The 25,899-nt window shown below is 36.3% G+C and overlaps 2 protein-coding genes across 5 annotated transcripts in view; one reads left to right on the top strand and one right to left on the bottom strand.

Annotated features, from left to right (window-relative positions):
* Nucleotides 1-2,703: 2,703 nt before the first annotated feature.
* On the bottom strand, nucleotides 2,704-19,509 carry FOXA1 (forkhead box A1). 3 transcript variants are annotated; one of them, XM_003756412.4, is made up of 4 exons: nucleotides 19,204-19,509; nucleotides 14,044-14,163; nucleotides 7,816-8,254; nucleotides 2,704-5,318 (listed from the first exon to the last, which is right to left on the bottom strand). In XM_003756412.4, exons 3-4 carry the CDS (start codon nucleotides 7,888-7,890, stop codon nucleotides 3,993-3,995), a joined length of 1,401 nt encoding a protein of 466 aa, XP_003756460.3. In that variant the 5' UTR covers nucleotides 7,891-8,254; nucleotides 14,044-14,163; nucleotides 19,204-19,509; the 3' UTR covers nucleotides 2,704-3,992. The 3 variants fall into 3 exon arrangements, with proteins under 3 accessions (XP_003756460.3, XP_031808809.1, XP_031808808.1); XM_031952949.1 differs by lacking the exon at nucleotides 7,816-8,254; XM_031952948.1 differs by lacking the exons at nucleotides 7,816-8,254; nucleotides 14,044-14,163.
* TTC6 (tetratricopeptide repeat domain 6) overlaps nucleotides 19,510-25,899 on the top strand; it is a 309,674-nt gene continuing 303,284 nt past the window's right edge. For both annotated transcript variants that reach the window (XM_031952943.1, XM_031952946.1), the window contains exon 1: nucleotides 19,510-19,583. The gene's annotated coding sequence lies outside the window, so the exon portion shown is untranslated. The remainder of the gene's footprint in view (nucleotides 19,584-25,899) is intronic.

A 25,899-nucleotide genomic window follows, 5' to 3' on the forward strand; every position in this document is an offset into this window, starting at 1 on the left:
ATCATTACTGATGCAAGATGAAAATTTGGGAAATTTCCCTAATGATTCGAATTCCCTGTCTCCTAGACTCCTAGCAGTCTTATGGTTAGGTTATTTTTTTTTTTTTTTACGTTATTATTACATGGGAAGTGTGCGTTCCTTCCCTTCCCCAGAAAAAAAAAGGGAGGCAGAATTTCCAGAAAGAAAATGTTAAAAATCCAGAAAACTGTGTACAGGAACGAAACTGAACCTTCACGATCACGATTAAAAGAAACCTGAATCTAATCGCGCAACTTCAAGTTCCATTAAGTCTTGGGTGACAGAAAGTAGATGTTTTCGCATCAGAAAATAGGGTGTCAGGAAAGCGGTATTCTTTGAAACTAACTCATCAAATCCACAAATATTCTCCCTGCTTCTCTGAACACAACTGCTTCAGCTAGAGCTTGGTGCTTTGTACCAAGTTCCCTAAGGCAGAAGACCAGGTTTGCGTTTTGGGGTTTTTATGTTTTGTTTTGTTTTGTTTTGTTTTTCCTGTTGTTGCAGGCTTCCAAGGAGAGGATTAATGGCTAAAGTCTCCGCAGCAAATAGGCATAGTTGCGCGTACAGGAGCAGTAAATAGGCGACTCTCTCTCTCTCTCTCTCTCTCTCTCTCTCTCTCTCTCTCTCTCTCTCTCTCTCTCTCTCTCTGTTGTTGTTGACTTTTAGGTCTTGGGTCAAACAAAAGCTTTATTCGCTGGGGGTGGGGCGGCGAACAATGAATAACTGCACTTCTTCCTTAGAGGTACAAACAATTTCGCCTTACAACCACTGAACTGCCCAGCTGTCCTAAAGACCCTCCTCCCCCACTGTATAGTAGCTCCTAGAGTACGAAAAAATGTAAAATGCTGAAATGTTAGGCCTCTAGTGCCCTGCTCTGCGTGAATGTTTCGCAGGTTCCACTTTGTTTTTTTGCCTCTTTATAACCTTTTAGTAGAGAATACAGGAAGACAAGGCTCTTCATTCAACTTATCACAGACCAACTTTCCATTTCCAAACCCCGATTCCTAGAGAAGTTAACACAACACTCTAAAATCCTCTGCCTCCACATAGCACACCACGAAGGGAGGTCTCCCCATCTTCAAATTAAAGCGCTTAACAAAATAGAATGACAAAACTTATGGAAGCCAGGTTCAGTTGCTGCAGATCAGAAATGGAAAATAATTAAATTAATTTAATGATATGTTGAGAGGAGACAGACAGCAAAGCAAAAAAAAAAAAAAATAAATAAAAAATAAATAAACAAACAAACAAAAAACCAGAGACTTGCTGCAAAGTGAAATGTCTTGCCTTGTAAGAGCCTGCTGACTTCCTTGCAGCGCGATTGTATAGTACTTGGAATTAGGATTTCACTGCTACAAATGTGGAGAATTGTTGTGATTTACAAATTTCTCCCCATTTCCTTAAATAGATCTTCAAGCATTCCTTCTACACCTCAATTATCATTATATACGTTGTTTAGTTATTCATGTAACAGTCTTTTTCGTCCCATCTGAAGGACAATAATTTGAAGAAGGATAATTGGGAGCGCTAGATATTTAAATAGGAAAGTAACTTTCTGTTCTTTCACCTAGAAAATCAATTATATTATAATTAAGAGAATTATACAGTTTTTCTTGTCTTGTTTTCCTTTGTGGAATGAGAATAATTAAAGTTAGAGTTGTTCAAGTTCAAACCTTCTAAAATGACTGAGTTCACAAACACAGGCCCCTCTCCGGAGATCAGCTTTTTCTTGGACTGATGTTGTTATTGTTGATGTCAATCTGCACAAGACTGACAAAGAAATAGGTGAAGTGGAAAGTGAGCCTGCTATCAAAGGAGAGGAATGATTTTTTGATCACTGGTAATTATTGCTGTGAAATTGCTTTTAAGCTTCTTAGAATTCAATAGAAATCACCAGTTTGGAGTCCTGGCTACTATTATTATTTTAGAAACAATGTCATTAAATCACTATAATTATACTACACTACATGCAGAATCACAAAATACCCTAGACAACCAAGACATTTAACGCTCTAATTTGTTTCCTCCACTTGGAGTCCACTGTAGCTAGAACTATTGTCTGTTTCAGGTTTGTTTGTTTTTAAATACCAGTATTAACAATATCTGTTAATTTTGTCATTCTAATTTTAATTTCAACTAAGTCCAATTGAATTTGATTATGATACATGTCAAATAAAGAGGAAAAATCGGAGTTGGGGGCCAGAAGAGGGCATGATTTAAATATACAGTATTAGCTTTTGCTGTATAAAATATACCTCATGGTATAACTCTCTTTCTTAAAATGGATATCAACACTTCTCAGAATAAAATAATCTTTACAATCTTGTTTCCTAGAATTCCTCTACTAAATTTCTTATTGGCTTTCATATGCCAATTCTGCCTGCAGTCATTTTTCTTTGAGAAAATCAAGTTTACTTATGTTAGAGAAATTCTTATTGAATAAATACACCAGTTTTCATTGCTGATAAGTTTTCTTCTTTTCCTTTTATATTTAACTCCTTGTTTTGAAAATATTTGTCTTATATTTTATAAGCATGAAATAATAAGAAAGCAAAAATCCTTATTTAACATTCCTTTTATTTAAAGTCCTTAACTGCAAGTGATCAAAACATACTCCACAGTTTTAAATTTCAATTATCTTCTTTGCTAAAATTAAATGAAAACATTTCCCATTACAATCACACTTATAAAAATTAACTTTTTAATTTGTTATTTTAACCATCACATAAAGCAATATCATCTGTAAAAGAAAGAAATATAAGCCATGCAATAAATTAAGAACACTGAGAAAGCAAACAGGAATAATAATAAAAATCCATCTGGCTATGCTAACACCACATTAGACTGTGGAAGGTGCATTAACATTGGATGAAATAAGTGAACAATGGTAATAAGTGGCAGAGTAAAAATAATTTTGGGACCTTGGACCAGATTTCAAAATTAAGCAACTTACATCTTGCTTTAATCTCCTAATGTTTTAAGAACTCTTTTTTTTTTCTGGAAAAATAACCCTTGTATAATGGCATAATACACAGGTTTGTTTATATGTTTTAAGTGTCCCTATAGTTAGATGACCATATTTCTTTTATTTTTGTCTTTTTATTGAATTGTTCCAACACATAGTTAATGCTCCTTGAATGACTAATAGTCAGTAAATCAAACAGTAGAGAGCTACATGTGGGCAAAAAATTTTTAAATCAATTTTTATCAAATCTATACAAGTAGTAAGAAAGAAAGAGTTTGGAATATCAAATGAGCAGTAGTCCATGTAACATCACTTTCCCAGGCAACTTTTGAAGATGTAATATGTTTATTACCTAGGTATATGTAAAATTACATATACCTAGGCAAGAAGAGAGAATATACATATATGTGTACATGTGTTGAAAAATTATACATAATATACATATATCCTTCTAAATCAAGTTATCTGAAAGATGATCTAAAAAAACAGTACTTCTGATTCTTGTATTTTGCTTGTGTTTTGCTGCATTAAGATCCTTCAATAGTTTTTAAAGGGACCCCAAATCTACTCATTTATTTTTCTGGGTTCTTAACATTAAGAACATTGCCACATACCTGTAAACTTTTGGCAAGTTGGACAGTAAAGAGAGTGGAAAAAATACAATTATTTTACAAGTTTGACCACCTCTTTCTTTTTAAATACACAGGAAAAGAGAGAGGACTAGAAGGAGGAAAGGAAGCACAAGAAGAAATATCTTTATATATACAATTTTGGATCACTAAACTTTGCAGGAAGGATTTTAGTTCGGTTATTTGAAATGCTTTATAATAACATACACAATGCCTTTTGAACATAATAATATAGTAACAATCCTTTGCACTGGAGGGGGAAATGATTGTGCAAAACCGTAAAATAAAAAGTTTATTAGGGTTTCATGAATGTTTGTTTGTTTTTTTAATTTCTTCTGTTACCAGAATAGTCATCCCAGAAAAAGAACCAGTCACAGGAGCTAAGAAGTATTTAGGACGGGTCTGGAATACACACCTTGATAGTAAGAAGGCTCCAGAGCTGAAGGCTCAATTGTGCTCCTTCCGGCCATGGAGGCACTGCTCAGGGGCAGGCTCCCTGGCAGCCCTGCACCATAGGGTGAGTACTGCAGAGCCTGCTCATAGGCCTTGAAGTCCAACTTGTGTTGCTGCTCGGAGGAGGACATAAGATTGTTGATAGAGAAGGGGTGATTGAAGGAGTAGTGGGGGTCCCCTTTCAGGTGCAACTGGGACTCGTGGGGTGTCAAGACGTGTGCTGGGTGGGAGGGGGGCACCGAGGCTAATGCCACGGGCCCGGTGGTGATTGGTGGGGCAGAAGAAGAGGCCGGAGTCTTTAGCTCCTGGGCGCCCCCTGTCGCCCCAGCTCCATTGTGGTCCAGAGGCTGGGGGCTGGCCGCAGAACCCGACGCCTGGGCGCCTTCTAATTGGGAGGATTTGCCGTGCATCCCGCGATGTAAGGGGGAGTTGGAGCTTGTGCTGGAGCCTCCCGGGGTCTCCTTCCTGTTGTCTGGACCTCCTTTGCCTACACCGCTACCGCCGCCGCCGCCTCCCGCTCCAGCTTGCTTCTCGCATTTGAAGCGCTTCTGACGACGCAGGTAGCAGCCGTTCTCAAACATGTTGCCAGAGTCTGGGTGCAGGGTCCAGTAAGAGCCCTTGCCAGGTTTGTCGGGAGAGCGAGCCACTTTGACAAAGCAGTCATTGAACGACAATGAATGGCGAATGGAATTCTGCCAGCGTTGTTGATTCTGCCTGTAGTAGGGAAATAAATCCATAATCCATTGGTAGATTTCGCTCAGGGTCAGCATCTTGCTGGGAGCTTGTTGGATGGCCATGGTAATGAGAGAGATATAGGAGTAGGGGGGTTTGGCATGAGGATAGCTCCGCTTGAAGGTTTTGGCGTCCCCTCTGCTGCGGCTCAGGTTGGAAGGGGCATATGCCATAGGGCTCATGCAAGGGTTCATTGACCCAGTGTAAGGACCCAAGCCATTCATGGAGGCAGCCTGTTGAGCTCCCATGGTATTCATGCCCCCAGGACTCAGGGCCGCTCCCATGGCAGTCACCCCTGCTGCGGTCATGCTATTCATGGCACTGGATGAACCTCCTGGCATTCCAGCCACAGTCCCGGGACTTAGTCCGGCCCCTAGGCCTGGGTTGGCATAGGACATGTTGAAAGAAGCTGGCGTCATGTTGCCACTAGTGGTCATGGTGTTCATAGTCATGTAGGTATTCATGGTGTTCATTGAGCCTAGACCCGAATTCATGTTGCTAACCGGTGCTGAGGAGTAGGCCTGCATTAAGGAGAGAGTAAAAGAAGATAAAGAGGGGTGGATTAATGCAGAGGGAGATGAGAGATGGGTGTGGGTAATGGGTTGACCTAAAGTCACCTGCATTCCCCTTTAATCCAAAGAACCGCTCAATACCGTACAAATAATCTATAGATTGCTCTCATACTCAGCAAAGAATGGGGCCAAGAGAAACAAGGAGGGGAAAAAAAGGAAAAACATTCAAATTTCCAACAACATAGAAAAAATACTTACATAAACATAGCCCAGAAGAGAGATAATACCAGAAGTTAATGAAAGCCCACTTTCTATCTATTCTTGTATCTTCCTTAATTTTGTAACCCTAAATTCTGCTTTCTTTAAATAAATGTACACAACCTCCCCTCAAAAAAAAAAAAAAACAAAAAAAAAAAAAACCCACCTTTGGAAACCAAAGGCCTTTCTTATCCCTTGTTGCCTACCAAAAAAAAAAAAAAAAAAAAAAAAAAACCATATTTCTTTATATTATATTCACTAAATATACTTTCACAACTTTCAGAAAGATCTCAAAGAAAAACAGACATAAGAGAACACATTCCTTTTGTTACTTAAATGGAATTTGTAAGACCTGAAGCTGGGTTGCAACAGACTTTTAACCAACACGTTCTCTTTCAGTGTATTATTTGTATACTACTCCTTACCAGAAAGTATCTAAAATCATGAAGGAAAGAGCCATTCTCCTAATGCAGAGTATAATTGACTTTTAGAAATCTTAAGCAAATAGTACTTTTTTGTGTTTTTTTTCAATTTCCACGTAGCTTTGTAAGATCACCATAAAATTTAAATTAAGGTTGTGCAAGTTAACATTTAAAATAAATTTGGAGGGGCATAAAGGAGATCCCAATGTATACATTTAAGTTTACTGTAAGTACATAGCGCATTTTTGAAAATGTTCCCAGATACTTATAATAATTTCTCTTCATTCTCTAATATCCTCAATAATTCCAGACTATGGTAATATAGTACGTCTAAATTGTAGCATTTATTGATATACTGAAATGAACACTTTGATCTTTGTAAAGCATGACCTCAAAGCAGAGAACTTTATCAGTTAGCTACAACCTTCTATGTCAAAGAAGCTGGAAAATGAACAATTTCAGCCATTTTAAATTTCTTAAATATAATTCTAGTCATTAAAAGTTCCACTTAATATAGGCATTATTTTATTGATTTATATTCACAGCCTAAACCTACAGTAGGAGCTTTGTGACCAGAAATAAATATTTCAGTAAACAAACAGCTGAAAAAATTTACATTCTTTTAAAAAATTATCCTAAAAATTAAAGCACTTCACAGCAGAATTTTGAAAATGTGTCCTGAATGAAAATCATAAAATTTTTCAAAAGATTAAGCAAGGAATTGATGATTTTTACTTAGGAAAATATTTGATTCTTATAAACAATTGTCACAAAGTTATGTTTTGTCTTTTTTCTACATTAGAAAATTAAAGAACATTAAAAGGTAAAAGGTAAAAAAGGTAAAACATTAAAAGGTAAAACGAACTAGTTTACTCATGTTTAAATATTTACTATGCACATGTGAATATTGTATACAAATAAAAATGTTTGTTAAGTGAATGCAACTATGTTATCTGTGAAAATAATTATTGTTGCTATACTGTCTATGGAATTTAGATACTACTTTTTACACTGGGACACACAATTCTCAGCAAACGCGGATTGAAAAAATGTGATCAGGAAGTGCCAATGTGTAATAAATCTTCTGAGTAATCACATGAGAAAATGGGTTTTAGTAGGTGGTAGGTCTATCTACTCTTTCTCAATATTCTTTTGTACTTACTGTAAAATAAAAGACACCCAAACACTCACAGGGAATGAGGGGGAGGGGGATAGGGAAACTACAATGAAGAAAACAGGTTCTCTCCCTTTGCAATGGGCCGATGCATCTCTCACCATCGCCACCCAGTGGTTCTATCTAGGAGCGTTCTCCTTTTCCTCAAAGATTTTTCTAAAAATTTGTTTTTGTTTTGTTTTTGAATGAACGACTGATTCCTTTGGCTCCATTAAGTTACTCAGCTACTCTGGTCAGAGGGATATTTAGAAATGAGAAAAATGTGGGAAGGGGGGCGGAGAAGGGAAGCATCAATCTTGCAACGAAGCTTTTTTTTTCCCTCCAAGGGCTTCATTTCAACTTGCCCATGTCCCTTTCTGCCTACATTATGGCAGAGTTTGTGCTCCAGTTTTCCGCTTCAAGTGCTTCACCAAAGGAGAAAACCTACAAAATCTGCTTCTTCAAACGTCTAAGTTCTCCCTGTAAGATTCATCTGACCCCAAATCTCAGTCCTTAGATTATGGTTTGTTTTCGTTCGTTTAGGACTAGGTATGGTTGGCAACTGTAAAATCTAAAATCTCTCCAGTCCCACGAATTAGTTTGTCCTCCTCTGATTCTTTGTACCCCCGTTCTATTTTCCTTCTCTTCAAGAGGATTTCCCAACTTCTCTTACCTCCTGAGATTCCGCGTAGTAGCTGTTCCAGTCGCTAGTTTCGTGCCCTTCCATTTTCACCGTACCTAACATCATGGAGCCAACGTGCCCGGTATAATCATCCAGCCCTTTGCAAAAAACCGCGGGCAGCAAAGAAGGGAGAAAGGGGGGAAACAACCAGCAACAATAACAACACTACAAAAAAACCCAGTCACCAACCAAACTAGCACCCCACGTAGGAGGAAGCCAATTCCCGGTGTACTCTTTATTGCAGCTGGTGGGAGGAGGGTTGGGGAAAGGGAAAGGAGGGCGTAGAGCGGCGTGGGTGAGAGACACTTGAGAAAGTGAGGAAGTGCCGGCTGGGATGCGAGTGGAGTTGAGCTGATGTGGATCTTACGTCGCCCAAGTGCCCACCTCCTTCTCTTCTCCCCATTTGTCCGCTGCACAAAGACGCTTGCACCTACAAAGCCAAAGATGCACCTGCTAACAAACGGGCACCAGCCACTCGCAATACCTCCCACCCGTCTCCCTCTCGGTCACCCCAACTCCTTCTTTCCTACTCGTACCGCCCCCTCCCCCAAACTAAGGCGTCACTTTATTTGCAGAGCAATGTAATTGGTTTAAGATTGGAGAAAGAGGAAAGAGACAAGTGGGAAGAAAACAAAAAGGGAAATACTCTCCTTTGGAAAGAAAAAAAAAGTGTTGTCGGCCTCGGGATCTCAGATCACTGAAAATGAATGCTGTGGCTGAGGCGCTAGTGGCGGGGAAGACTCTGTTTGAGTTGAAAGTTAAAGGACAGCCGGCGTCAAAGCCTGGAGATTAGAAGACTATGTTCACTAAACTGTAATCGAGGTTCCCCTTATTTGGGCACCCTACTGTTTTCCAGATGGCTGCTTGGGAACGGCTGCCATCACTGAGCCTAGTAATGTCAGCTTAGAGTCTTTTATGCCCATTATTCTCACTCCCTCCCCCCGTCCCAATTCTACATCGTCTTCTCTCAAATCTCTTTTCCTTCCTTTTCCTTGTTCAACTTCTCAAAGTTCAACCCTGAGATATTCTATAGTCAGGAGGGTCTAGGATGCTGACGTGCTCCAAATCCAAGGCTTTCTTTTTTTTTTCCCGCCCCAGCTTCCGCCTCATTACAAAAATAATAGTTTTTGCTTTGTCACTGGAAATCCAGTCATCTGAGTCACCCCAAAGTGACGTTAAAGCCAACCCCAGAACACCAAGACTTACAGCAGACCGGGATGCACTGAAATGTAACCCGTACCTGCGGCTACAGCAGGTGAGTCATTGTAATAATTTTATATCTTTATGACTTTTTTTCTTGGTTACATTGTTCACTTCCCTTGTCATTTGAAGCAATGATTATAAAAGGAAAAAAGAAAGTGAGGGCAGATATCTATATGTGAAGGCAGGCAGTAGGAAGCATCTATTTTTTGCTTCCTCACCTTCTTCTTCCCTTCCTTCTCCTATCCCCCTTGAAAAGGGGAATGAGGCATACATATAGTTTTCCCTAAGAGAAAAAAGTCAGAGTTAGGAATTTGGGGGGAGGAGGGCAAGGGGAGTCGACTGAAGTTTCTAAATCATTTGAAAAAAAGAGAATTTCTGAATTGAAAAAAGTACTGTTCCCTTAACTGCTCTCCCCACCCTAGCCTCATTTTCATCTATGACTTATTTGAACTATAAGTGATAAGACTCAATCAAAGCCTCCTGTCTTACTATCTACTATAATTGCTATAGATTAGAAGTGAGAAAACTTATATTAAAAAAATCTCGTGGCCTTCATAAAATAATGGTCCTGATGGGACTTATGTAATAAGGGAAAGTTTTTTTTTTTCTTTCTTTCTTTTTGCTTGGGATTAAGGTAGAACCAACTCCATATATGATAATAGAAGAGGATGTATGTGTTATGTGTATGCATGTGTTCTAAAAGCGTCTAAAAAGTGATTAGAATCCAAGGTTTTTTGACATGGAATGTAGCTCTTCTCTCATAGTGGAAAGCACTGGTCCTGTAATCAAAAAACCTGAGTTCAAATGGTAGCTTTGCTACTTCCTGGCTAATGTGATCTCAGGCAAAGTAACATCTTTATTCCTCAAGTTTCATCACCTATAAAATAAGAAGATTGGACAAGGTGATCTTTTAGGTCTCTGAAGTTTTTCTTTGTTGTTCTAGTATTCTATGTTTGAGTTTCAGGCAAAAATAATTCTTAATAAAATAATCTTGAATTTTTATAGGTTTTTATCTTGTTAATATTAAGAAATTTAAAAAATTCTAAACAAGTATTATGAATAGCAAATAATGATTATTCCTGCTCTTTATTTTTTAAATTCTTTTTTCTTTAAAGTATGGCAAAATTCCTACATTAATGTTTGAAACAAGCAAATTTATTAAATCAATATTCTTGTGTGATTTTCTGTCAGCATTATGATTTTAATTAAACTTGAAAAGTATTGGGATACTGTTATTAAAGATCATTTTCCTTATTCTTTTCAAGTACTGTAAGTGACTTTGTTACTCTTTTTGACTATCAAATTTATTTTTAATGATTTGAGTATTTTTCAAAGATATTCTATTGAAAGTGGAAGATTTGAGATAGGATGTTTGTAAAGAAAACCAATTTCAAGATAAAATGCCAAACAGCAGATTTTTTTTGGAGGGGGATTCCCAGTTTACTTTTTAAAACTCTAGACTTGAATTGTCCAACAAAATTCTTTTGAGAGAATTGTAGAATTATCTAGTCAGACTCATAAGTGAAAAATAAATATCCTGCAAAACACCCAACATGTGATTAATTAGCTTAAAGACCTCCAGTGAGAGAGAACTCACTACTTCCTGGAGTACTAATTGTTTAAAAGGAGGGAAGGAGGGAAGAAGGAAAGGAAGGAGGGAAGGAGGGAAGGAAGGAGGGAAGGGGAGAAGGAAGGAAGAAAGGAAGGAAGGAAGGAGGGAAGGAAGGGAGGGTGGGAGGGAGAGAATGAGGAAAATAGAAAGGGAGAAGCAGTCCTTAATTTCCTTCAAAACACAAACAGCAATTCAAAGAAATTTCCTTAAAGTATCTTTAGGAACTAAAACAAATTATTTTGACTGCTAAATTATATACCCTGTCTTTTGTTTTCAAAACTTCAGATTACAATAAAGTCATAGTGTCTCCTGTTGTTTCTCTATTGTGCAATATAGATTCTCATCAGTGTGCCAGTTATACAGTGGTGGTATAGGAATCTTGCATTTAAACAGTAACATATTTCCTGTTTGGAAGGACTTTCTCATTAACTGAAGTTTCTAAATATAGATACCTAAGGCCCCAAATTGATCTCATAAATATGAAATCACTAGAAGTACAATTAGCTTCATATCAAGTTATTCTTAAAAAATGGTTTTCAGGATCATTGAGCATAATATAGCCTAAGGTATATTCTATCCTAATTATCAATCAAATAAAATTTCCAGGGTCGTGCAAATGAGTTATCACAATTTATATTCCTTTATTGTTTTTGGGACTTAAAATTTTCCCCCTAAATATTGGTAGTCAGCAAGCATTACTATGCTAAGCACAGTAATACTAAGAAAGTTAGTTTCCTATATTATGGAATGCACCTCCTCTGTATTAATAATCTTCAGTTTGCTTCTGTATACCCAGAACGTGTTCTGGAAAAGTTTACTAAATCCTCCTGTCAAATCAACCCTTTTGAATACCTTCAATGTCCCCTTTCAAATCTTTTTCTTCCTATTTTTTATTTTTTAATGAATTAGAATTTCTAAAAATTTTACTGAAAAGAAAAATTATTTCTTAGTCCTAATACTTAAGCTAAAATTATGTGATTCTGGACACATATATTTAAGTCTCAAAATGTTGTTTCTTAAATGTAAGATCAGGACCTGGGATCTGAAAAAAAACTTAGACCTAGGCTAGCTGAGTTAAAATAGTCAACACAATGGTTTAATTGGGAATAAGTATGAAGTCAAGAACAGTATGAGAGTGTATGCTACTTTTCTGGGAATAAGCAGTGTGGTAGGATTGAACAGTAATTATTCTGAAAAGGAAATAGGGGTTTTAGTGAATTTAAAGCTCAACAGGAGTCATCAGCGAAATAGCAGCTTAAAAAAAAAAAACTTATCTTGGGATATATTAAAGAAGGCATAGTCTCCAGGAATAAAGAGGTGATGGTTTCACTAGGATCCACCATTGTCAGACCTCAACTAGAGTATTTTCAGCTCTAGGCACCAAAGTTTAACAAGGACATTGATAAGCTTCAAGGGGTCCAGAGGAAGGGAAGAAGTAAATGGTCTTGAGTCTTTGACATGAGCTTCAGTTGAAGGAATTGGACATAGCTTGGAAAAGACTAGAGGAATTTACTCAATCTGCAAGTATTTGAAGGGGTGTTGTAAAGAGAAGAAAGATTAAATTAGTTGCAAATAGGCAAATTTAAGCTGGTTATCTGGAAAACCTTCCTAACAGAACTGTCCAAAAATGAAATAGATTTCTTCCTTAGATGGTGAGTTATTCCTTCTTGGAAGTCTTCAAGTAGAGTCTGGGTGATCACAATTATGGTGTGTTTTCCTTTCATGTGTAGATTAGACTAGATGGTAATTGAGGTCTCTTCCAACTGTGAAATTCTCTATGATTCCATCTTTTTGAAATCTAATAAACCAATAAGTGAAAGACCAAAGAAGAAAGGTCTTAATTAACTACTCAATACCAAAGGTGTAAAGAGAAAAAACTAATCTTGGTGTATGTCAAAAATTTAGGGCAGAAGAGATTAGATAAACACCTCCCCCTATTTTAGAGAGCTTCCTAAAATGAAATTGCTGCATCTTTCCTTCAGCGCCAACATTCTTTCATTCTGTAGGCTACTTTACTTTAAGCAATTCAAGTACTATAAACTTCCTTCAATATCTATTTTCCTTTCTTAATGTTATTCCATTCAGAACTACTCTGAGAACTTTCACAGTCAAGGAAAAGCAAGAGATAGAAAAGAATAATTTATGGTTTACTAAGGGTAGGCAGTTACAAGTATCATTAACACCCAGCTCTGCTTTACAAATCAGGAAACTGAGACTCAGAGAGGTTAAATAATTCGCCCATGGCCATCTAATAAATGTCAACTGCAGGTTTAACATATACACATGGTCCTTCTGCTATCTAACATCCTGCCTTTTTAGATGAGGATTTTTGTCGTGCTCCTTTGATTATCCTTGCTTCTACTTACCAGAGATTAGTAAACATTGCCAGTACAGAAACCTAGAAATTTGGAATGTCAAACTGGGACTGTTCACCACAGAAGGTAAGGGAGCCTCTAGATTGACTCCAATGAGATGGAACCTGACTGCTCCAGGGAGTTGTTTCCTCCCTCTTCCCCCAGTTATTTGCTGATATGTTCTGTTCATTAGATTTACTTGTTTATCAGACAGGATTTTCCAGCCAACTAAATACAATGTTTACTCGGTGGATCCCCAGAGGGATTTGCCAGTTAGTTTTTTTCTTTGGAAACCCAAGTTGTATGGTCTGGTGCCTATCTCCATTCCTTAGATAAGAAGCTTAAGTCTCCCTAGTAGCAAGGTAAGAACTCAGTTGTCTTAATGAAATCTGAGGTTTACCTCTTGATGTGGTAAAATGCCTTCTTCCTAGTGTCCTCAGTGTTGTTAGGATCTACAAAAAACTGCATTTTTTAAATCTAGCGTATGGTGCTTGGTCTTCACTATTCTCATATCGCCAACATGTTACTGAAAGTGAAGGCCAGAAACTTTTAAGTACACAGTGGTTTCTTCTACCTCTTCAGGCTAGTCAAAGGCTAGATTTGATTGGCTTGTGGGATGTGGGACAACTACATCTGGCCCTTTTTAGGTCAATAGAGTTCCCTATCAGCCAGTTGCTGAAAAGACTTGGCTAACAAATATATTCACAAAGGCAGTTGTATCATAGGAGAAAAGTTCTGGGACTGGGCACTAAGCACTCCTTGTAAGATGCCTTTAGGGGATAGAAAAAGCATTTATTTTTCTGTAGTATTTCTGGGGCTTTCCTTTCTTCTCCTATTTCACCTACTTTGCTTGAAAAGCATTATCTCAGCTGTACCCATTTGTACAAAGTTGATGATAAAAAATACAGGTAGAACCTGCTGGAGATCTCCTCCCTCTGCTCCCTTCCCCCTTTATTTCCCACCCCCGCATCTAGACCCGATTCCCTCCCCCACTTCGAAGTTCTTCCTGTCCCTCCTCCCTTCCTCTCTATCCTTCTCCCTTTCACTCACCTGGCAAGTTTCTTCCACCCCGCCTTTCTCCTTCTTTCCTTTCTCACTGGCCCTTCCCCTCTACATTCTTGCACCACCTTCAGCCCCTCACTCATCAATCTTGCCAACCTTCCTCCAAATCTTTAAAAAAAAAAATCATAAGCATTTTATACCCAGGGAATTTATTCAGTACAAGGAGCAGGAAGTCAAACCCGGACCTGCTCCCCCTCCTCCCTTTAGCCGTAAGCTACAAAACCCTTTTTGCAGGTAACTGCCGAGGTTCGTTAGTCAGCCCATATTTTGACCTCTTCAAACAAACTAGTTTTTAAACGGTGACTTTCTATCTTGGTAACTGCCAAACAAATATTATAAGAAACTTCTTTAAGAGAGTCTGGATCAGAGTGGAAATCATTGCCACCAAAAGTCGAATTCTGGTGAACTGCTTGAGCTGTGAGCACGTGCTGGAACTTAAAATAGTTCAGGAGTTAAATTCCCTTAAGTTTACGGGTGTTCATTTCTCTGCAGCTTTACCTGTAATTATCAGCTCTGTTAGAGAGGAAGCAGTTATCAAATATATAGAAAATATAGGAAAACACATACCCTCCTTCAAACAAAAAAAAAAAAAATCAAACTCTCCTCATTCTGAACCAAATTTCCTTTCTGACAATTTAAATCCTTGTGAAGGGTCAAGACTGACCCTCACTATTATGACAATTTCCCCTCTCCCCTTGCACACACACCTTATTTTTCTTTGTGATTCTTCCCATTGTCCACAAAATAGGAAAAAGTGGGGATTCTATGGCTATTTTTGGAATTGAATAAAAATATTAAATTCTTCAATTTTGTGGTTAGTTAGAACTCATGATTTTTCAGAGAGGCCAGAGTTGTCTTGCCTCAAGCTCTGGGGAAAGTAACTAAATTGTTTTGTATTTGGGCTTCTTCATATGTAAAATGCTTATGTTCTTGAAGGCAATATTGCTTGTTTGGGGAAAGCAGTTTGTAAACTTTTAAGTGGGAGGTATTGTGGTGCATGGAAAGATTATTAGTATAAAAGTTAAAGTCTTGGGTTCACGTCTTCAGTTCTGCCCTTATTATGGATAAATCACAAGTTTTCCAGGTTCTTATTTCTTCTTTTGATATAAATTAAACTAGTTAAATTCCAAGATCTAAACCTGGAAATTATATCCCCTTTCCTGAAAGTATTAACTTAGTCTTGAACAGGTAAGTTTTGATGAGAGATCTCTGGCTGAAAGTAACCTTAACATCTAGATCACCCTCCCACCCCAATTTACAAGTGAAGAAAATATAACTATTCAACTTATCCTACACAAATAGTAAGGATCAGAGAGAGAATTTTAACCCAGGTTCTTTGAGAACATATTCATGTCTCTTTCCATACACTATTTTCCTATCAAGTTCTGTAAGATGTCCACTTCTTTGATACCCACTTATAATTGGAGAGAGCTTTTATAAAAATACTTGAATAAAATTCAGGAAAAGTCTACCAGAAGTCATTCAATCCTTTTTCAAGTCAGAAGGGATCTTAAATGTTCCAGAAAGATAAGAGTATGTGTTTATTGTTTCCTTAAACTGATCCAGACCATAAGAAAGGAACTCAAAAATTTAATAACCCTATTATCCTCATTAATCCTACTATCTTTTAGATTATTGGGATAAAAATAGAATATTAGATAATAGAACATTTATAGAAAGTTGGATATTTTGACAGCTACGAATTATGTACTATTCTTGAAAAATATTTAATTTAGAAACTTTTAAAGTTACAGCACAACCAGAAACAATTCATTAACTTTATGTCAGTAATTATAATTTTTAAAAGCAGCATAATAGGTAGAGAGCAACCTTGGAATCAGGAAGACCTTTCATAAATACTGGATATGTGACCTTCGACAAGTCACATAATTTCTCAGTGTCTAAATTGCAAAGAAAGTATTAACCTGCCTTTGCAGAGGAACTTTCCTAAAGCTGGAGCTCTCTAAACTAATGAAAATGAGTTTCTATCCTTATGTTAATTTTTTCCATATAAGAACCATTAACCCATTAATAGGTCACTAAAAAGTTGAGGCATTCCTTTTTCAATAACAAAGTTCTTTTTAATCACTTTTTCTTTTTTGCTAAATTTGTGCAGCAATTTTGAAGGCAATTTGGGAGGGAAGGGCAAGTTTTACAAATAAAAGTGCAAGTGGTTTGTTACATATTTAGTACAGTATATATATATATATATATATATATATATATATATATATATATAAAAACATGGACATAGTCTTAGACTGCAACTAAATTTACATCTGAAACAATGATATTAAGCAGCCTATTTGGCCACACAGTGACTTTTATGAATAATGATTGTGATTACAACAAATTCCAGCATGTTGGCTACTTAAATACACTGGGAACATCTGTGGTTCATGAGGAATTCACTGCAATCTCAACCAATCAATGAATTATAGTTGCTTTAGAAACTTGGAGGTTAAGTGATTTGCTCAGGTCATCCACATAGCTAGTAAGTAGAAAGGCTGCTAACTTAATTCAGATTGTAAACTCTATTTACTTCTTGTTGTCCAGTCATAAAACAGGGAATCAAGGGCATTCAATTTCATGTAGTCTAATTTGGGAGATGAAGTTCAAAAAGAAAACAAAAGGGAAGACCAAAATAGTTGTACCTATAAAACTATATACACACAGAGAGATACAACATTCTACTTACATCACTAAATTATCCTTTTTAATACTTATTGCTTTGATGATTTTTTGTATGAATTTTAGCTCCAGAAAGTGAGTTATATAACTTTATCACATCAGATACAACTACTGTTGCTGTGACATAAAATTCCAAAAGAAGTGAGATTTTCTTTTCCTTAACTTCTTGGGGGTAATCACATTCTTCACATTGCCCATTTGTTCACTTTATTCCACAAATAAAAAGATGATCCCTTGGCTTTTCAATAAATATTCATTAAAAGCTAAATAAACCCATCAACTAACTTTCCATCAACCTAAGTGCTAAACATTTGTAGTAAAGGAAATCCTTGTGTTTAAATTGGCAAACAAATAAAGCAGAGCTTATAAATTTAGAAGGAAAAGACTTGTAACTACAAAATTATTTCTGTTGGTATAAGATTGGCAAGCACAGACATCCTGCAAACAGCCATGCAGAGTTCATACACATGGAGCTTAGGGGAGGCCAATGTGTGTATATTTGCTAAGGGTCACAGATATGATGCCCTGGTTACTGACATTGACAGTTTGCTGAGCAGTTGAGCTCTATGAGAATAACTAGCTGGGTTCCTTAAATTAGATCATTTAAATTAAATATTACTCAGACTTTTAGGATTCCAACACTGATTTTACAGCCTGTCTCTGTGTAATTTAATCATTTCAGGGCACTATCAAGTCCCTGCCAGAATCTACTGTGTTGTTGTGAGGTATTAATCGGAGCCCAAAGTGTCAACCTTTCTTCCTGAAGAGTTTATTTGTCATGAAAATAGTTTTAGAAAATTCAGTAAATTTGCAAGGATAAATATTGAAAAGTATCTATGCATATGTTTTGAAAATAAAAAGCTTTACAAATTAAAAAAAATTTAAAGAAAAATATGAAGGAAAAAAAAACTTTCACTAGAAGACAAAAGCAAATCTGTCATTTCTAGCTGTGGTTGCTTGCATTCTAAATATCATAGACTAAAACCATCTGTGGAAAAAGTATCACAGACAGAAAAGCTGTAAAAACTAAAATATATCAATTAGGGACAGGAATAGGGACTAGAACCTTGATTTAATTGAGTTAGCAGACTATCTTGGTGAGATAAACTCCCTCTATCAATGCCAGTCATCACTTTTTCTCTGTAACATAGAGTCTTAAGAGAGTTGCCTAAAGTACCAAGAGTTTGAGTGACTAAACCAGAATCCTTCAATTAAGACCTTGTATCTCCCTGCATAGTTCTTGCTATCAAGATTGGAGCAAATAGGGTTAATAGCTAAGGTTTTCTAACTAACAATTCAAGAGGAGATTTGGACCTAGAATCATCATCATTGTAATCTTCCAGCTTTTAGGTCAAAATGCTATATCCAGAATGCCCTTAAGCAGGTGCTTACTGTGAAACTGGAAAAATATTTCATATTCCTAAAACATTCCAGACCCTGGTGTCAGAACCAAAGGGAGCAGGAATGGAAGGCATATTCTTGGTCATATAAATATCATGGATGTAGATTAATATTTTTAAAAAGTTTTTTTTTGTTTTTTTTGTTTTTTTTTTTTTTTTACAAAAGACCTTTTGGACCTATAGAGTAACACTGGCAGAATCCTTACAACTAATTCAAAGTACCAAGGTGATTTTGGTCACCAAAAAAGAGAGAGAGATTCACCAGAGAGGGGAAATGAAGTAGGAAGAATTATTAGAATATCCATTTTTAACAAGGAGGGATGTGAGAATAAGAGTGAAATAGAAATAACACACTTCTTCAGTGAGAAAGCCTTTCCAGAAAACATCTGTAGAATAAATCATAGGAATGGATTTTTAGTTTTAATTGAATCATTAGTTTTCTTCTTCTAAACTACTTTTAGTATGGTATTTATATGGAGATTTAAGGATTTAAAACATTTTAGATAAGTTTAGAGCTTTCACAGTACTCTAGTTAGTGATATAGGTAGAATTCCCATTTTACAGATAAGAAAATTGAAATTCAAAGAACTTAAATGATGCCAATGAATGCACAGACAGTAATGAGAAGTAGTATTGAAATCAAAATCTTCCTTACACCACCACCTTCAGCTATATGTCAAAATCTGTACCAAGAGAATCATAACATCTTTTCAAATATTTCTCCGTTCTGTACTTCAACTGGGAAAAGGAAGCAAGACCAAAATATTAATACTTTTCTAGGAAAAAAAAACTGAATCTTGTTTTCTTGAACTTTTAAAAACTCCTTGATAATGAAAGTCAGTACATTCTCTGCAACTTAAAGTCTCAGAGTTTTGCCCACAGTACTTAGAAGTTAATATACTTTCTTAGTCACATAATCTACCATGTGACAGTAGCTCTTTCCACATCCCCGATGATATTGAGCAGCACTGATTTCCCCAGCTCTGTTGTATTGCTTTTAGTAAGGGCATTTACTCACCAAAGACCCTTCCTTCCCCAGCCCCCTTAGTCCTTTTACCTTAAATTGTGTCAGTCGTGACATCATCTTTTATGGAATTCTTTGACCTCATTTTCTGACAAGGCTCCATTTTTGTCAGAGGTAAAACATTTATCTACTTTTAGTGTAAGCACATTTTATTATTTTTAAAAAGAAAAACTTGCTACAACCATTGTAAATAAATGTTTAGATGTTGCTTTAAAGTCTTTAAAATGCTTTCCTCACAACTTTGTGAGGTGATAGTGAAAGCATTATTATCTTCATTTTTCCCATGAGGAAACCAGAGATAGGTCAAAAGAGTTTAAATATCTTTGCTCATAGTGACAGCAAGAGCAAACATGGAAACCCAGCTTTGACAATGAGTCTACAACACTTTCCTCTAAACTACACTGTCTTAAAAAGTAAGCTGATCTTGTTCGCCAATTATAGAATACTCGAGTTTTATCTAACACATTTTTTTCTTGATAGGGGAAAGGAATACCTTTAAAGGTATCTATGAAAGGTATTTAAAGGGCTCCGATGTACCCACATATTCAACAAATTCGAGCTATTTTGACCTATAAAAGCTGAAGAGGGACAAAAAGGGAAGTTCATTTCCTGTTAGAGCTCTCTTTCTCTCACGTTGCAGTATTTGTCAATTCGATTGTAACTTTAGCAACAGCTTTTATTTAGCATCTCGTGGGATTTTGAACCATGAGTTTCTAAATGGGTGTTAACCTTTCTGTGTGTCATAGATCCCCTCTGACTGTATATTGAAGTTTCCGGACTTCGTTTGCAAAATAGGAATTTTAAATAAATAAAATATTTAATATTATAAAGGGACCGTAATAAATTTCAAAGTATTCGCAGACCCTAGGTTCAGAATTCCCTGATCTTGCCTGCACGCTGGATAGCCAGCCCTCTAAACTGCATCCCACAACGCAACCACTGTTTGAACTGCTCTGCGCTGGCCCCTAGTGGCTGAGTCATTGATTGCGACTTTTGAAGTGTTCTTCTGAAGGGTACAAGGTAGAGATGGAATCCACTTCATTCCCGTTTTTTAAATATCTCTGCCGTTTTGAGCTTTGGCTTACTTAGGAGAACAATGTTTAGCACTGCTCCATCATAGCTTACCCCAGTGGCTCACAATCAGTTCTCTGCTCGAAAGCTGTGGAAGAAGGGAGAGAGGAAATAGTCAGAAGGCAAGAAACGAAAATGCCTGCGCCGTACCAGTACTTGCAGGTCCCTCCACCGTCTTTCCTTTAAAACACCAAAAATGATTCAATGCAAGAACTAAACAGAATCATATGCTATCCTGTCGGATCCTAGATGCCATTATCCAGTCTAAGGAATACCTGAAAAAAACGAGGAAGGGGAAATAGGAATATGAAGATGTGCAAACCAAAGGAATACTGAGAAAAAATTTAGAAGCGATAATTTATAACTTACTCAGGATCTCTGTTTCACCTTAGTGGAAGGCAATATGGTGTAGAGGAAAATATTAAATTGGTGGTGATGTCGAGTTCCGAGTTTTAATCACAACTCTAGCTACTGTCTTCTCTAGTGAGACAAGGTCTCTTCTGTAAAATGAAAGGGATCATCAGATGATTTTCAAAGTCCTCTTTAGCTCAATAAACAATCCATTCCCTTCCCCGTTTATTCAAAAAGCTAAAAGTAAAAATGAGTTCCTTTGTCCCCTAACTCTTTCTGGGAGAACTATGAGCAGCCACTCAAAAATTTAAAAAAAAAATTTTTTTTTAATTAAAATCAAAGAAAAAAGTGAGCTGTTACCTTTTGAAATGGAAATATTAAATTTCCTAAGAATATTTCTTTTTGGGAACCCAACTCTAGTTGGACTTAAACACCATTAGGACATTGCTTTAATTCTTGGGAGGTTTTTTTACATTTCAGAATATTAAAAAAAAAAAAAAAAGTTGGATGTTACCATAGGTATACAAGAAAACTCTGCTGATCTTGAAACCTAAAATAATAATAAAGAGTAGTAAGTGATTAAATCATGTAAGGCTTTTTGTTAGATATAGATGCATCTGCTGAAGATCACTGTATCAACTGATTAAAATTTGTTTACTCAAATAAACATGCTGACATTAGAAGGCAATGCAACTAAGTAGCTTGTTAAAAAAAAAAATTCTGATTAACGAAAGCTCCAAAATGATGTGCTAATTTTGGAAATTCTGCTTTAAATAATAATCAACTTTTAAATAGCTAGAATATAATTATTTTTATTTCCTAGGACGGAAGGAGTTTGGGGAGCTTATTAATTTTTCTTGCATGTGTAGGGATTTATATTAGTGGGGTCAGATCTAAGAAGTCTATATATGCAGGCAGTTATCATCACTTAATGCAAGCTCAGATTTTACAGTATACTTAGGGATAACCTTTAGTTTGGCTAAGAGTAAACAGGGCCTTGGTACTCTAAGCCCAATGTTTGGGCTACAAAGTCCAGGCAACTTTCATACATAATTATCTTTAGAAAAGAAATTGTTCTGTCCTTGGAATAACTAAAACCTTCAATGCTTTACCCATAGTTTAAAAAAAAAAAAAACTTAAATAAAATCCTTTTCAATTGCTAAGTGTGATTGGAATGCTAAATACTAGTTACTAACTCCAGGCAAAATTTTAATTCTAGGCCTTATGACTGATTTAGTTCGTTTCCTTACTTTTCTTGGGGGTGGAGGGATTTTGCTTCCTTTATCCTTTTCTCATTCCTTTCTGTAAGTCTTATGAATGGATCCAGAGATCTTTCTTTCTTTCTTTCTTTCTTTCTTTCTTTCTTTCTTTCTTTCTTTCTTTCTTTCTTTCTTTTTTTAAAGCTTTTTGCTTTCAAAATATATGTAGAAATAATTTTCAACATTCACCCTTGCAAAACCTTGTGTTCCAAATTTTTTCCCTCCCTTCACCCCATCTCCTCCCAAAGACAGCAAGTAATATGGTAAACATGTGCAATTCTTCTATACATATTTCTACAATTATCATATTGCACAAGAAAAAGCAGATCAAAAAGGAAAAAAATGAGAAAGAAAACAAAATATAAACAAACAAGAACAAAGAGTGAAAATACTATGTTTTGATCCACACTCAGTCCCCACAGTCTTCTCTGTGATTGCAGATGACTCTCTTCATCATAAAGACCATTGGAACTGGCCTGAATCATCTTATTGTGGAAAAAGCCATGTCCATCAGAATTGATCATGGTATAATTTTGTTGTTGCTATGTACAATGATTTCCTGATTCTGCTCATTTCACTTTGCATCAGTTCATGTAATTCTCTCCAGGCCTCTCTGAAAGCATCCTGCTGATTGTTTCTTATAGAACAATAATGTTCAATAACATTCATATACCATAACTTATTCAACCATTCTCCAACTGATGGGCATTCACTCAGTTTCCAGTTTCTGGCCACTACAAAAAGAGTTGTCACAAACATTTAACATATATGGGTCCCTTTTCCTCCTTTACCATCTCTTGGGATACAGGACCAGTAGAGACACTGCTGGATCAAAAGGTACACACAGTTTGATTTTCCTTTGAAATTGATCTTCAGAATGGTTCGATTAGTTCACAACTTCACCAATAATGTATTGATATCCCAGTTTTCCCACGTCCTCTCCAACATTACTCATTATCTTTTCCTGTCATCTGAAACAATCTGAGAAGTATGTAGTAGTGCCTCAGAGTTGTCTCAATTTTAGAGACTTTTTTCCTGAACTTGGAAAAGATTGGCTGGCTTCCCCCCACCCCGCCTCCAGCATTACTAAATGCCTCTTTACAATACGAAAACTTAAAGACAATTTGCCTGGCTTGGAAGCTAGATGCCTAGGTATGACAGAAAGGATAAATAAAAAGCAGGACAGAATTTTAAACATTTTGAACTGGATTGGAGGAGGGGCAGGGCCACATAGCTTAGGGTTTGGTATAAGGAAAAAGTAAATGTAATATACTTATTGTGACCCAATCAGAAGTAAGGACTTTTTTGTTGTTGTTGTTGTTTTTTTAGTGAGGAAGAAAATATTTATAGTTTCCTCGGCAGTTATTTTATATATAATACAGATGAAATACAGGAATGACATTGATTTGATTTAGGAGAACAATTCCTGGTTCCAAATGATGTGTTTGGAGTTCAATGCCAAATGTTAAGATTGACATATAGGTATCAAATGTTGGGATGTAGTCATGTGAAGAATCCACAATGGCCATTCTCTTTGGCAAAAGGTAAATTTCATTTATTTATTTATTCATTCATTCATTTATTTTACTTACTTAATACTATTTTATTATATATATATTTAATATAATAAATATTATATTATGTATACATTTTATTTATTTAATAAACTTACCTTTTATTTAAGATATTATTTATATATTATAATTATATATATATATATTATTTATTATTTAAGATATTATTTATAGATAAAAAGAAGAGATACAATAGACACCAGGAATGACAAGTATAAAATAGAGCTGGGAGAGAATATAGTTAGCAAGGAAAAAGGTTTTAAAGAATTTAGCACTCTAAAAGAGTTAGCTATGAAAAGGAGAAAAGAATAGAAGCATGGCGGGGATGAGAGGAGAGACACCACACGACATGGGGAAGGGGGAAGGAGAAAAACACTATGAGACACAGAATGCCATGGCAGACTGATCCAAAAGGGTTTCAGCAAAGTTGGAGTGAGCCATGGACAGACTTATAGAGGAAATATAACCTCTATAAATTAGGTGACATAATTTGGATTTCTGATAAGACATAGCAAGGCAGGGCTGTCCACAACCTAAATAGAGGGTAGGACTAAGAAGCTAAACTGATCCCCTAAAGTGCCCTTCTCTGCTTGCCCCACGGAGCAATTCCATAAATACTCCAGTCCCTCTCTGTCAACTGTACCCAGTTTATAATTAATGTTGGACTTGGAGTTAGGAAGACCTGTGTAATCCTTCTCATATTAGAATTCTTTGTTTCCTTCAAAAAATTGCTCAAGTTTAACCATCTTTCTTGGTTTTTCCCAGTTGTTACTGTTTTCTATCCCCAAAATAAAATTTGCCTTGTACTCATCTTGTATGTGCAATATTTGTTTGAAAAGCCTCGTTGTTTTTTTTTTAACCAAAGTTATAGGAACTGTTACTGTCTCTTTAAAAACAAGTGCTAAAAGTTACAATTTTCACTTTGTTGAAGTGCTTTTCTCTAAGAACTTAGGGAGACTGTAAATTCAATTTTATTCTTTGAGAATCTATGGAAATTTTGTGAAAAAGAAATACCATGAGAGCTAAATCTGGAGAGGTTATAATAAGGACTTGAGAAAATCTGATTATTTGTCAAATCTGTCATGCCTAGATAAAGACTGCGAGAGAAGAGAGAATGAATTTCAAGATATTGTCTGTCTTTTTGAATCTTTCATAATCTCTATTTGGAAAAGAGTAGAGAAATATTTAGAAGAGACTGGGTTTAATATCTTGAGTGAACTGAGTGATCTTTGCTTTAAGAAGTAAGGAGAAGTCACTTGTAATTACAGAGATGCTAAGAGGTGTGTTTTGGGCTGTGTCTTACTCAGGCCAATTCCCTGGTAATTTAGGCTCAATGTTGGAACAAAATGAAGTCCTTCAAAAATTAAGAAAAAGAAAGATGTGACATTAAGAACACTCTTGAGTTTATTCAGCTGAGCATCATCATAATGTATTAGCCTTCAGAAAGCCTTCATCAATAAGTGACCTTAAGAATCAAAGAATTTCTTTAAGAAAAAATTAGCCTCATGGGAGGGGAGAAAGGAGAAGGATAATGCTTCTACCACAAGGTGACTCTGGCTAGTAGTGCTCTTAAAACTAAGATGTTGTAAATGTAGGCTCTGGGAACCTTCATCCCAATTCCCATGGATACTGAAGGATAAAGTCCCAGTTTGGATGTTTCCTAATGCTATCAGTTTGAGACTCATTCCTGGGTGTTAATATCAAACACTAACTTACAATTAGTATCTTGCCTATATTACTGATTAACCCAATAATTAATGCCTCGATATGATTTTTATTGGTATTAGCTTTTACAAAGAGATATTTACTAGGAAGATATAGTAAGAACAGTATATTTCCCCTAGCAGAAAATATTTCCCCTAATATCAAGGGTAAACTTCGTCCTTTGCTACCTTGTTCCCTGGATAAAGTGGGATCAAACTTAAAAGTAATTGTTATAGAGCATTTGCTCTGGCCTTGACACAGGCTTGCCTGGGAGGCCATGTATAAACTGGCTATTTTGGGACTCTGGGAGGGGGGGGGGGGTCTCAGGTCTTCTCTTACCTGTAGGACCATAGCAGTTTATTCTCCTCAGTCTAAACATAGCCAAGGAAAGAAGAGCTTGAAATGATCAAGCAATTCTTGACAATGCTCTCTGTGTATGTTAAGTGAAATGAATCAAAGACTATTATAGAACTGTTCCTATCACAGAATTCTAGGCTTGTCTCTCATAATGTCTCCCAAGTAACAAGGCCCATAATTTGAAACAATCACCTGTTCCCACAAGACTGGAGAACACCTTTATTGTCAGTTGAAATCCTTACTAACTGTTAAGTCATTAGAATTGATAGACAATAATTATCTAATTTAGCATGGTTCAGTATGATTGATCTGATCCTACCAGGAGATGTTATGGGCCAGAACTTGAAACAAGGTACTAAGTGGAATTGAGGAGACAATGTTTACATCTAGTTTAGCATTGATTTAATCATACA

The sequence above is a fragment of the Sarcophilus harrisii genome, chromosome 2 (assembly GCF_902635505.1).
Source record: "Sarcophilus harrisii chromosome 2, mSarHar1.11, whole genome shotgun sequence".
Lineage (NCBI taxonomy): Eukaryota > Metazoa > Chordata > Mammalia > Dasyuromorphia > Dasyuridae > Sarcophilus > Sarcophilus harrisii.